The 13012-nt window shown below is 44.2% G+C and overlaps 2 protein-coding genes across 5 annotated transcripts in view; one reads left to right on the top strand and one right to left on the bottom strand.

The window, feature by feature from the left end:
- Positions 1–9993, bottom strand: part of denr (density-regulated protein) — a 38752-nt gene extending 28759 nt beyond the window's left edge. The window contains exon 1 of the mRNA XM_063034282.1: positions 9847–9993. The gene's annotated coding sequence lies outside the window, so the exon portion shown is untranslated. The remainder of the gene's footprint in view (positions 1–9846) is intronic.
- A 95-nt stretch (positions 9994–10088) lies between these two features.
- ccdc62 (coiled-coil domain containing 62) overlaps positions 10089–13012 on the top strand; it is a 28412-nt gene continuing 25488 nt past the window's right edge. Inside the window, exons 1-2 of one of the 4 annotated variants that reach the window (XM_063034278.1) lie at positions 10089–10282; positions 12814–12907. In XM_063034278.1, coding sequence (XP_062890348.1) covers positions 10241–10282; positions 12814–12907 — 136 coding nt within the window. In that variant the 5' untranslated portion in view covers positions 10089–10240. The other 3 variants (XM_063034281.1, XM_063034279.1, XM_063034280.1) reach the window with 3 other exon arrangements.

The raw sequence follows: 13012 nt of genomic DNA, 5'->3' as shown, positions 1-13012 counted from the left end.
GGAAGGAGAGATAAGGAACAATGGAGCAGCGTCTGGAGATGTGTAATAAAGGGATGTGGGAGGAAGAGCTGTCTGGAGCGGCTCCCCCCTTTGAACCCTGAACTGTTTGAAGTGATGGACAGGCGATACCCCAGCAGGGGGATAAAAAGGGACAGGTTCGCTAAGACAGACACACGCCACCCGAGGTAACGAGACCCTGGAAGCGGTGCGCCTCTCACGAGTGGGTGAGAAGTACCAGACAACGACAAGGGTGGAAAGGTACGATCAGCGGGAACCCGGTGTGTGTCCGCCCTTGCCTGGGTGCCGGGTTCACTGCAGAGGATCGACCGCATCTGGAGGAGGGGTCACAGTCGGTGACCTCAGGTGACATCACCAAGGACCTGCCCAAAAGCTGTTTGTGAGCCATCTCGCTGGTCTGTGAGCCATCTTGCTGGTCTGTGAGTGAAGCCGTTCTGAATGATCAGTTGTTCCTGTTCTATGTCTCTCTTCCCCCACGTTGTCCACCGCCATGGCAATGATTACTGCGAACTGAACTACTAACTGGACTGAACTTTGAGTAATTTTGAAATTGGTCATTTACCCCTAGACAACGATAGAGCTTGATTGATGCTGTTATCTTAATTCTGTGTACATGTGTGGTTATCATTGTTGAATTGTTGCATTTATTATCCTTTCGATTACTGTGTTGCTTGTTTCTTTAATAAAACTTTCTTAGTTCTAGTACTCCAGACTCCAACTGAGTGATCCATTTCTGCTGGTTTGGCAACCCAGTTACGGGGTACGTAACATAAGTGGGGTTCTCGTCCGCGATTTTGAACGCTAAATTTGGGACGAAGTAAATTGATTGGGTTAAAATTCCCGAAAGAAAGAAAAGACAAACAGCAGAAATGGAGGTTGAGGAATTTATAAAGGCGCCGACCTTGGAGGCATTAGAGGATGCCAGGAAATCGGAATTGATAGCTGTGGCCAAACGGGTGAATCTTGCTAAGGTGAAGTCGACAATGAGGAGAGAGGAGATACACAGAGCTATTGTAGAGCACTATGTATCTAAAGGTGTGTTTCCCCAAGGTGAGCTGGGGGTGGTGTCTATTGAAAAACCTGCTGGAGACGCGGTACAGGTACAGCTTGAAAAACTGAGACTCGAGCACGAGTTCCGGGTACGGCAGTTAGAACACGAAGAGAAGCAGTTAGAAAGGCAGGAGAAAGAGAGAGAGTTAGAAAGGCAGGAGAAAGAGAGAGAGTTAGAAAGGCAGGAGAAAGAGAGAGAGTTAGAAAGGCAGGAGAAAGAGAGAGAGTTAGAAAGGCAGGAGAAAGAGAGAGAGTTAGAAAGGCGGGAGAGAGAGAAAGAGTTAGAAAGGCGAGAGAGAGAAAGACAGTTGGAGAGAGGAGAGAGAGAGAGGGACAGACAGTTGGAGAGAGAGGAGAAACAGAGGGAAAGGGAATTTGAGCTGGAGAAGTTAAAGATAAGGGCCGAGCAGGGGCTCGTGCCGAACCAAGGTGGAGGGTTCCGGGCGACCCAGGAGGTTAGGCTGGTTCCCCCATTTGACGATACCGATGTGGATCGGTACTTTCTCCATTTCGAAAAAGTGGCCATAAGTCAGGACTGGCCAAGGGATAAGTGGGTTGTTTTACTTCAGAGTGTACTGAAAGGGAAAGCCCAACAAGCTTACTCCGCTTTATCCGCGGAAGATGCCCAGAAGTATGAGGTGGTGAAGGAGGCCATCCTCAGGATTTATGAGTTGGTCCCGGAGGCATACCGGCAGAGGTTCCGGAATGCGAGGAAGCGGTGGGACCGCACGTATTTGGAGTTTGCTCGCGAGATGCAAACATATTGTGAGCGTTGGTGCGCCTCGAAAGGGGTAGAGGGGGATTATGACAGACTGCTGCAGCTGATTCTGATTGAGCAGTTTAAAGGTTGTGTCCCTGAGGGTATGAGACCCTACCTCGATGAGAAAGAGGCAGCCACATTAGCCGCAACTGCTAAGTTAGCGGATGAGTATGCGTTGACGCATAAAATGAAGTTTGCCCCGAGTAAAGGCTACCAGAAGGGTAGTCAGGACGGCGGGGAGAGTCCACCGGAAAAGTCAGAAAGTAAGCCGGGGACTAGTGAAAAGGATAAGGTAGACCGGGAGCAGTCTGGTAGGAAGTCTCCTGGGGTCGTCTGTTATAATTGTGGGAAAGTCGGACACTTTGCGTCCAGGTGCTTTGCCCCAAGGAAGGAGACGGGGAAAGGAAAAGCGGAAATTTTGAATGGCTGTATCGAGCTGTTAAGCGAACCGCTAGGGAAGGACAGGTCTGAAAAAGTCCAGGAAGGGCGCGAGAGGTTTATCTCGGCCGGACTGGTGTCAGTGAAAAAGAGGTTAAAACCAGTTCCAGTGCGGATCTGGAGAGACACGGGAGCGTGTCAGTCATTGATATTGAAGAGTGTATTAGAGTTTAGCTCAGAGACCCAGACTGGGGAGGTAGAGGTCAAAGGTGTTGGGGAAGGGACAGAGTCAGTCCCTTTGCACCAGATACATTTACAGAGCAACCTGGTCTCTGGACTAGTCACGATCGGGGTGAGGTCCGAATTACCGATGAAAGACGTGGAAGTCTTGCTCGGTAATGACATCGCCGGAGGAATCGTGTTCCCAGTCGTGAGATTGACGGGTCAGCCTGCCAGCATGGAGGCCCCGCCCGCGATGGTGAATTTGGCTGAAACATTTCTGCCAACCTTGTATGAGACAGGGTGTAGTGAGATAAGAGGTAGTGAGGGAGCTGGGACGGACGTAGCAGTAGCCAGGAAAGAATTTGTGCAGACGCAGGAGCGAGACGAGGGGCTGATGGTTCTTGCCGAGACCGCTCTCTCTGACACAGCCTTGACAAGGGAACTAGTAGGCTATTGTGCGGATGAGGAAGTGCTAAGGAAGAAAGGGAAATCAAGGACAGTATCCGCAGATGAGGAGTGGGGGGTGGTGCAAAAGAGTTATGGGGATGAGGTTTTTAACATGGCCCACGAGGTACCCCCCGGTGGACATTTTGCGGTGATGGAGGAAACAGTTGGTGGAATCATGAAAGAGATTTACCGGCTGCCCAGGGGGAAGAATGTTATTGATCATGACCGACGCGAACTGAGACGGTCACCGGTTTTTGCTATGCTAACAAACCTGGTCGGTGTTAGCGTGGAAATCAATGAAGCTAGGGGCCCCCTGCTAAGAGGAAAAAAACCATTTTGAAAAGATTAGGATGGGATCGGTCAGATGGGAGAAGGCTATTGTTTTGGCCAGGTCTACTGATAAGGTCTCTCCCTTAATCCCCGAAGGAGTAATTAAACGACTCGCACCCATGTGTTTGATTGTCCCGAGGAAATGCAAAGAACTGGGACGTTGGGTGATTGTGGTTACAATAGGGCGGCCAAGTAAACACCCATATTTTTTGAGTAATTCAGTGACTAAAGGGCTGATGAACACAGAGGTGTGTATTGGCAATTTAACACGGCTGTCTGAAGCCAGCTTGATAGTGAACCTTGAAAAAAATGAATTCGGCCACACGAAGGTCACTTACCTGGGAATTGTGGTGACACAGGGGCAGCTGGCAGTGATGCAAGCTACAGTGCAGGCTATCACTGACCTCCCAACCCCGACAGACAAGAGGGCCCTCAGAAGGCTCTTGGAGATGGTGGGGTACTGCAGGAAGTTTTGCAATAACTCTGCGGTCAATACCCGTCCCCCTCCTACTAAGCCCTTGCGAGAGAAAATTGAGTCGGAATGGGACGACCCTTGTTGTTGTGGTCCGGGACAAAACCAAATGAGAGGTTACATTGGTCGCAATTCATCAGTGTTTTTGGCCACTATGAAGTTTGCTGAGTTGGAGCCTGGTCTAAGGGATTATTAATAACACGTGTAAAAGGAACAGAAAATGTGATGACTGTCTGTCAAGGTGTTGACAGCTTCAAATTCTCTGTATTAGCTAAATAACTGTTAAAGATGTATATTGTGTATGTATCCGATAATGTAGTCATGTTTGTAATTTTTACCTCCCGGTAAAAATCCTTAAAGGGGGGAAGTGTTACGAGAATACACATAAAATTAAGATGTTTGCTGGCCTGGGCTAGCATCAGTGGCATCAGCAGTTGGTCTGCCACCTGCCCTCAGGGGAAGGAGAGATAAGGAACAATGGAGCAGCGTCTGGAGATGTGTAATGAAGGGATGTGGGAGGAAGAGCTGTCTGGAGCGGCTCCCCCCTTTGAACCCTGAACTGTTTGAAGTGATGGACAGGCGATACCCCAGCAGGGGGATAAAAAGGGACAGGTTCGCTAAGACAGACACACGCCACCCGAGGTAACGAGACCCTGGAAGCGGTGCGCCTCTCACGAGTGGGTGAGAAGTACCAGACAACGACAAGGGTGGAAAGGTACGATCAGCGGGAACCCGGTGTGTGTCCGCCCTTGCCTGGGTGCCGGGTTCACTGCAAAGGATCGACCGCATCTGGAGGAGGGGTCACAGTCGGTGACCTCAGGTGACATCACCAAGGACCTGCCCAAAAGCTGTTTGTGAGCCATCTCGCTGGTCTGTGAGCCATCTTGCTGGTCTGTGAGTGAAGCCGTTCTGAATGATCAGTTGTTCCTGTTCTATGTCTCTCTTCCCCCACGTTGTCCACCGCCATGGCAATGATTACTGCGAACTGAACTACTAACTGGACTGAACTTTGAGTAATTTTGAAATTGGTCATTTACCCCTAGACAACGATAGAGCTTGATTGATGCTGTTATCTTAATTCTGTGTACATGTGTGGTTATCATTGTTGAATTGTTGCATTTATTATCCTTTCGATTACTGTGTTGCTTGTTTCTTTAATAAAACTTTCTTAGTTCTAGTACTCCAGACTCCAACTGAGTGATCCATTTCTGCTGGTTTGGCAACCCAGTTACGGGGTACGTAACAATGTACAGAAAAAAATATCAACTTGTTTTAATCTACAAAATTATGCGTAAACAATGTAATTAATTGCTTCTAAAACCCATTGTGAAAGGTGTTATATAGATTAACAATACTTATTTATTGCCTGACATATAAAAATACCTTGCGAGCCAAAGGAAGAAAGACTGTTGTTTCAATAAAGAACAACCCAAGTGTTAGTTATTACATAAAACAGTATCTTGGGATTTGCTCAGTTATTTTAATGTAGCATCTGCTTGAAAACATCAGGATTGTTGGGGAAACCCAGGATATGACTGCTTTCACATTCCAAAATAAAAAGCACATTTTGCTGGGGCACGAAAGGTAATACGTTTCCATTAAAGGAAGCGCAAGGCGCTACTCCACTCCGCTGGCCTGCAGGCCGCCCTTGGGCAAGCTGTAGCACCTGCTTAGCCCCCCAGTCAGGGTCATGTGAAACCATGGGAGCAGGTGGTGGATGGTCGCATGAGCAGCTGGTGCAGATCACAGGTCCTAGTTACGTGACCACTGATGCCAGGCAGACAATCTCTGATGAGTATCGATAATGTCTGGAATCACCCGTCCTGTAAAGGCACTGCCAGAAGGTGGCAATGGCAAACCACTTCTGTAGAAAAATTTGCCAAGAACAATGACGGTCATGGGCCATGACTGCCCATGCCATATGACACAGCACATAATGATGATGATGATGCTGATAATGATTAAAGGTTAATTATAATTCCCACTAATGATTGAGGTTACACTATGATTTTGGAGATCTATTCAAAGTTTACACTCTGCCTTAGGCCTTCAGATTTGGACAATAAATTTCTTTCTTTTCAAATCTTTTTATTGTTACAGACAGGAAAAATAACATGAGTACATCGAAGTAACAACACTTACAATGCCTCAAAAAAAAATCTTAAAGATTTAAAAAAAATTTTGTGATAACAAAAAAACCTACTAAGCAGGAAAGTGAGGGGAAAAAAAAGAACCCATTAGGTGTACAACCCCGGAGCCATGCATCATACAAAAAGCTTCTAAAAATAAACATCAAACCGCCAGCAAGAAAAGAAAATATTTGGACAATAAATTTGTGCACTATGTTACCAGGGCACCCAAAGCCTTCAGCCTAGATTTGTCCATAATCCCCAGCTCCCAGCTCAGGTCTTTACCTATCAAATCAGGCAGGCCTGAAGTTTTATTTTATTTAGAGATAAAGTGCAGAAAAGTCCCTTCCAGCCCAACAAGTTGCACCACCTGGCAACTCACAGGACAATTTGCAGTGACCAGTTAACCTACTAACTGGCCTTTGGACTGCAGGGAAGAAACCAGAGCCCTCAGAGGAAACCCACGTGGTTCAGGGGGAGAACGTACAGCCTCCTCACAGATGCCGCTGGCACTAAACTCTGAACCCTGGAATACCCTGAGCCGTAATGGTATTGCAGTAACCGCTATACACTACCCAACTCCTCCAGTTTCATCACGACACCCATTTCCAGATGCTTTTCAGTGGATCACCAGTCTGACTTGGAATCTTGTGATCTGTATAGGTAGAACCATATTTTTTTTGCGCCAGAAACAATAATTAAGATTTTAAACTTAGCAGCAAAGAATGGTACAAGAGCAGTTGAAAATAGAAGCAAGGGAAGGCTGCCAGTCCCCTCAAGCCCAGGAACCTGCAGCAGCTTCTTCTCCTCCGCTATCAGATTCCTAAACAGTCCATAAACTCTACTTTTCTATTTTCTTGCACTATTGTGCTGCTGAAAAACAACAACTTTCACGCCAGTCAGTGATAGTAAATGTAACTCATTCTGCCGTTCTTGATGATTGTGGCTGGTAATATTAATAACCATCATCATCCTTTTTCCTGCATGTCGTATGACGTGGGCGTTCATGGTCTTTGACCATCATTGTTCTTGGAAATGTTTCTACAGAAGTGGTTTGTCATTGCCTTCTTCCGGGCAGTGTCTTTACAAGACGGGTGACCCCAGCCATTAACAATACTCTTCAGAGACTGTCTGCCTGGCGTCAGTGGTCGCACAACCAGGACTTACGATATGCATCAGCTGCTCATGTAACCATCCACCACTTGATCCCATGGCTTCATGTGACTCTGATCAGGGGGCTGAGCAGGTGCTACTCCTCGCCCAAGGGTGACCTGCAGGCCAGCATTGGGAAGGAATGCCCTACGCCTTGAGATATATCTCGAGCCTGCCACCGAGATAATAATAACCTATTTATAAGATTCCTTAAGGTTGTTATAGCTGGTGGTGATAATGGGACAAGCTCCCACTACCTATTAAATGCTCCTAATGGCGTGTGCCTCAAATAGCCTCTGACAACCAAGTCAAGTTCTTGGCCTCCATAAGGAAGCCTTCAGGAGTAAACCTGAGGAAAAAATCCGGAGCTGGAGCCCCTGAGGCTGTCCTACATTGAATTCAATGCTTCAATGCTGACGGGCAACTCCTGTGACGCTGATGGTACCAAACTGCATCAGTCCCTGCTGTTTGTTTGGGTTCATCAGATGCGTGGAGAGGGGCAGCTTGCAACATGGGCAACAGCTTGCTCTCCATATCGTACTACCCAGGCTTGCGTATCTAGACGGCTAGGCCACAATATCCGTGGCCAACTCTGACCAACAGAGGCCCTCACCATTTACAGACCACTTTTCATACAGATGGCATAGTTCAAAATGCTTTACAATGGGATAAAGTGCAAACATGAAAATAACATTAAAAATTATATTGAGAATAAACATGAAAATAAAACGCAAAAACGCAAAAAAATGTTAGTTAAATGCAAGTTTAAGTAAGTAAGTTTTGGTCTGGCATTTAAAAGTATCAACTGAATCTGCATCCCTTACAGTTTTTGGTTGTTGAATTCCACAGCTTAGGAATGTAGTTCTAAAAAGTTAAGAGAGATAATTTAAATTTAAATTTAAGAGACCAGCAAAAGACCTCCCAGCTTGAGCAGGATTATAAAGCGAAAATGATTCTGTGATGGACTCCTGGCCCAGATCATTATGAACTTTAAAAACAAGTAAGAGAACTTGTTTCCTTATAACTCAGTCCCTCCATTCCCAGCAACATCCATATAATAATTTTCTCTGTACCCTTTCAACCTTATTTACATCTTTCCTGTAGGTAGATGACCAAATTAGCACACAATACTCCAAATCAGACCTCACCAACGTCTTATACTTAGGGATTTAAAGAAAAAAAAGAGCAGTATGGTAGTATAATTTCTGTGGAATGAGTTGCAGATTCGTGGAGCTTGGCAACTGAAGATAAAGATATTAATAGTGGAACGATTACAAGAGGCAAGGTTTAGATTAGGAGGGGTGAGATCACGGATGGATTTTTAATAAAGAACATAAAATCTCAAAAACGAAGGTTGCTTAATCAGATGGACAATCATTAAGCTTGCTTAATCGGAGGCACAAAAGGATAGGCAAGTGGTACTTTGGGCAAGTTAGCACTTAGGCAGAGGAATTTTGGATAACCACAAGGCCGTGAAATAAGTAAAGAGGGAGGCTGGCCAAAAAAACTGCACTGGCTAAATAAATCCAGGGAGAAAAGGCTCAGATAACTGGATCACTAACAAATGCATTGGGGATGATGGAGCCAGGCCATGGCATAGGATAGGAAGTAGAACGGCATAATAATGGCACATTATTATAATTGTTTTTATTGTCAGAATAATTGTGATCCAAAAATCACAATCAACTTAAGATCACACATGGCAACAAGATAAAGAATGGTCATGCTCAATTTTGACAGGCTCCAGAAGGAACAGTCAGAGGTGAGAGAACAGAGGTCATGACAAGGAGTGATGGCAGTGTGCTTAGCCTTCTCGATAATTAATTGGGATACATTTTTACTCAGCTCAAACAACCTGGTGCAAGGATCAAGAGTGGCAGTAATGATGCACAGCTTGCTGTCATCCCAACATGAGCACTGTATCTATGATTCACAGCTTGTGTCACAGATAGGGCATGAAAACAGGTCATTCAGGCCATAAAAGCCACACTGTCCATCAATTACTTATCTACACTAATCCTACATCCTCCTTTTTAAAAAAAAAATGCCCCCCCCCACATTCCAAATTCCAGTTGACTCCCACCACTGTCCATTCACCTACACAGCAGGGGTAATTTACATTGGCCAATTAATTGACCAACTCGTAATCCTTGGAATGTGTGAGGAAACCCACATGGTCACAGGAATAACAGGCAGCTCCAGTTAGCAGCCAAGGTCACACAGACAAACCAAACCAGGGTCTCGGGCACTGTGAGGCTGCAGGTCCATTAGCTGTGTAACCCCATGCATGATATAGACAAGAAAGAGGAAGGGGGGGGGGGGAAGCATGTAATCTAGTTAAATGCAACCACTATAGTTTTAGAATAATTGAACAAAATATTAAAAAAAATGACTGGGATATTACAGGAGTTTACCTTGCATATTTTGATGATAGCAGGGAGCTATTTTCAGAGTCCGATTCAGGATTATAAAGAACAGATCTGTTCATTCTTGTATTCCTGCTTGTGCAAACTGGTGAGAACTGTTGCCTATCGCACAACCATGACTATACGTCAAAATAAAAAACTACTTCACGGGCTGATAACACATTTGGGACATAATGAAGAATATACACGAGTAGATTAATTGATTTGTGCACACTTGCCCTTATGGAATCACTGCAAACTAACTGGAACAACAACCCCGCACATCCAGTGCAGTTAATGATCTGAAACTGCACGGAAAACATTATTTAGGTGAGAGAGAGAGAAAAAAAGACTGAAATAAACTAAGATAATTCCAGCAACGAGTGGCCTGATCAGCAGCTGGGAATCATCACTAGTCCCCATGAGATCCGGAAAAAAAGGTGGAAAGCCCCTTATTTACAGTGAGCTGCACAAGCTACATACCTTTGTGCTTTTTGTCAAATTCCAGTGTAATCATGAAACTCCGGTAGTTTATTCTTCATAAAATGAATCAAACTGACTCAATGGACCATTCGGCCAGACACAGACCTACGCACGTCGCCGGGGCCCTCTTCTCCAGCTGACGCCGATAGCGCACGAAATGGGCAGCTGAAAGCAGAGCCGGAACTAATTCCTGTAAAATTGAGGCAGAATCTATGTTTGTACGCTTGTGAGAGGGCAATATACCGGTGAGATAAACAGGTGCTGATCGCGGAGGTTACTGTTAGTGATCGTTGCTGGAAGTTTGCTCAGGCGGAACCGTGCCTGTGATGGACCCTTCGTCACTTGTCGCTCTGACAATGGCGGCGCCGAGCGGAGCGAAGCCCGGGTTGCCGGGATGAAACCCAGACACCGGGCTGGGCCGCCGCCGCGACACACGGTACGGATTCCTTCTGGTTTGTCACAGACGCCTTCACACCGTGATCGGAACAGCCCCTCTCAGTGAGTTCACTTCGAGCTCCAAGGCGGCGGTGGCGGTCACTATGGTGGTAAATTCTCTTCCTCGCCCCCCGCCCACACTCCGGATACCTGTCCGTCGAAAGGATTTCGCATCCAGCCACCTGTCGGTCCGTGTCTCTGCTCGAAACGTCAACTATTTCCCTCTATTGCCGCTGAGTTCCTTCAGCATCATGCTCATCCATCGGTTTGAGCCAGCGTACCAATATTTCTGTTTCCAGCGTATATGAAGTTTATTTTCCAGATAATTCCTTCCCTCCAAATCAATACTTGCCATATCAATCAACACACGCTCATCCTCTCTAACAAATTTTCACCTCACTCTCACACAGACACACTCTCCTCTCACTAGATAGTTATTTGAGAGGATTTTGCTTCTACCCATTTGTCAATCTCATTCATTGCTTTGAACCTGTGTCCTATTATCTCTGCTTGCACTGTTCAAAGATCAATTTCTCCGTATTCCCACAGACTACCCAGTTTTATACGAAGAGTATTGGATGAGAATCATAATCATCAATAATATTCATTTTAGATTCTAACTAATGTTTCATTTTATCAGTTTTCTGAAACGTTTTTGCTTTTTTTTGCCTTAAACACAAGTTCTGATCTAACTAAAAGTGTACACAATATACTGCTTCTAAGCTTTACAAAAACAGCTATTCACACGGTCCTGTGCTTTCATTCAGCTCTAAGGGCCAGAGCCAGTGTTGGACCAAAGCCCCACTTTTGGTAAATTGTTTATGATAGTGGTGATGATGTGATTTGCTGGTTATGGGGTCTAGAGTTTGGGTGAGGTAGAGGCTAATTTGATACTTTTGACAATCTCCTGATTCTACTATCCTTCAGTTCAATATTTACATGTGAGAACATGTTTGTCCAGCTTACCCTAGGTCTAGTATTGAGCCTGATTTACCTGTACACGTTTTATTAATTTTGTTGAGGTGGTGGTGTTGATGATTAATTCAGAAAGGTTAATGGCAAAATATTGCTAGCTAGAAAGAGGGTTGACCCATGTGAACCTGAACTGAGGATAGCTGTGAGCTGATTGGCTGGCTAGCACTACTATGGCATCATAACTGAAGTGATAACACATCATGTTGTGATTATTTGTAAAATATCCCTGCATCATTTGGTCAAATAAACTCACATCGCTACACAGCAAACTACTTTGTGTGCATGCACGTATATTTATAGCTTAACCTCGATCCATTTTTATCTTTGGGAATTTTTAAATTACGCAGCCTTTATTTTTGGCTAAATGGTGAGTATTTATAATGGATTGATTATCTTTTCTGATTATGATAGTTATGAGCCAACATGGCAATGAATGTGTTTGATGATTAGGACCCATTTGTTGCATGGTTGTCTTTTAACAGTCTATTAATATCAAGGTTTAGATATGAGCAGGTTAATTTTCTCTATAGGTTCATTGTATTTTTTTTAATGATTGAAACCAGGTAATCAGAAGGAAATAGATCAGGTAAGATTATATAGTTTATGATTGAGTTTTAAATTAATTTGGGACAAGTAAATAAAATATCCTGTTTAATTTAATGTAAGATACTTTTTCCATTCAGGACACCATTCCTTTGGCATTTAAAGATAATCTTCACTTTAGTTTCATCTTGCTTCAAGAATTTCCACTAGAATGTTCTTTATTAATTCATCACTAAAATAACTCCACTTTGTTTACTTCTTTTCTCCATTTTTGCTCCATTTGTTAACCTGTTGCTCCCCCTTCACTTGAAACATCAATGCTTGAGAAACTCCTCAGTGAAATGGTTTACAAAAGCAAAGCTCAGTAAATATATGTATATCATATTTTTAGTATTATACACAAACTTTTAAATGAATAATATTTTTCTTTCAAATTTGCCTGGTGGCTTGCTAATTTTTATCAGTCTATCTAATTATTCATTAGCAATACAGGCTCACCTGGCCCTTTGAGCCACCCCACCCCAGCAACCCTGTTTAACCCTAACCTAATCATGAGACAATCTTACGACGACCAATTAACCTACTTGGTATGTCTTTGGACTGCGGGAGGAAACTAGAGCACACGGGAAATACCCACTCATCCCATGGGGAGGATGTACAGCCTCCTTACAGCTGGCCCCAGAATTGAACTCCAAACTCCATTGTGCCATTCTGTAATAGCATTATGCTAACTGCTACGGTATCGTGGTGCCCTCTGAGTTTGGGAAGAATTATTAAGTTCTTTTTAAAGAAAAACATACTTTGCCGCAATGCTGTTGGAAAATTGTGGACAATTATACAGTGCATGTTGGCATGGAAGGAATATATAAATGCAAGCTGAGGTCTTAATGCACTTTAGGCTTGGATTTTGAATTACTTGCTTAGAGAGTTACAATCGTACCGTGCAAATATTTTATAAAACTTGACTTAAGATATCTTTTACCGCATTGAATATTCTGTGATTCTGTCTGTTAGGCACCAGGTGTTGAAATGGAAGGGGACCTCCCTTCAGGGGACTCACTCCCTGTTAACCCCAGGAATTCAGTAAATACAGCAGGTTCTGCTTCAGGTACTGTATGATGCATGATAAAGCTTTACTTGAAATATTTTGTATATTTGTTTCTGTACCATTGAGTGAAAATTTCTAAACAATAACTCACTTAGGTGTTAATAT

This window comes from Mobula hypostoma, chromosome 27 (assembly GCF_963921235.1).
Source record: "Mobula hypostoma chromosome 27, sMobHyp1.1, whole genome shotgun sequence".
In the NCBI taxonomy this organism is placed as follows: Eukaryota; Metazoa; Chordata; class Chondrichthyes; order Myliobatiformes; family Myliobatidae; genus Mobula; species Mobula hypostoma.
The sequence above is the reverse complement of the archived record's forward strand: the minus strand, read 5'-3'. Positions and strand labels throughout refer to the sequence as shown.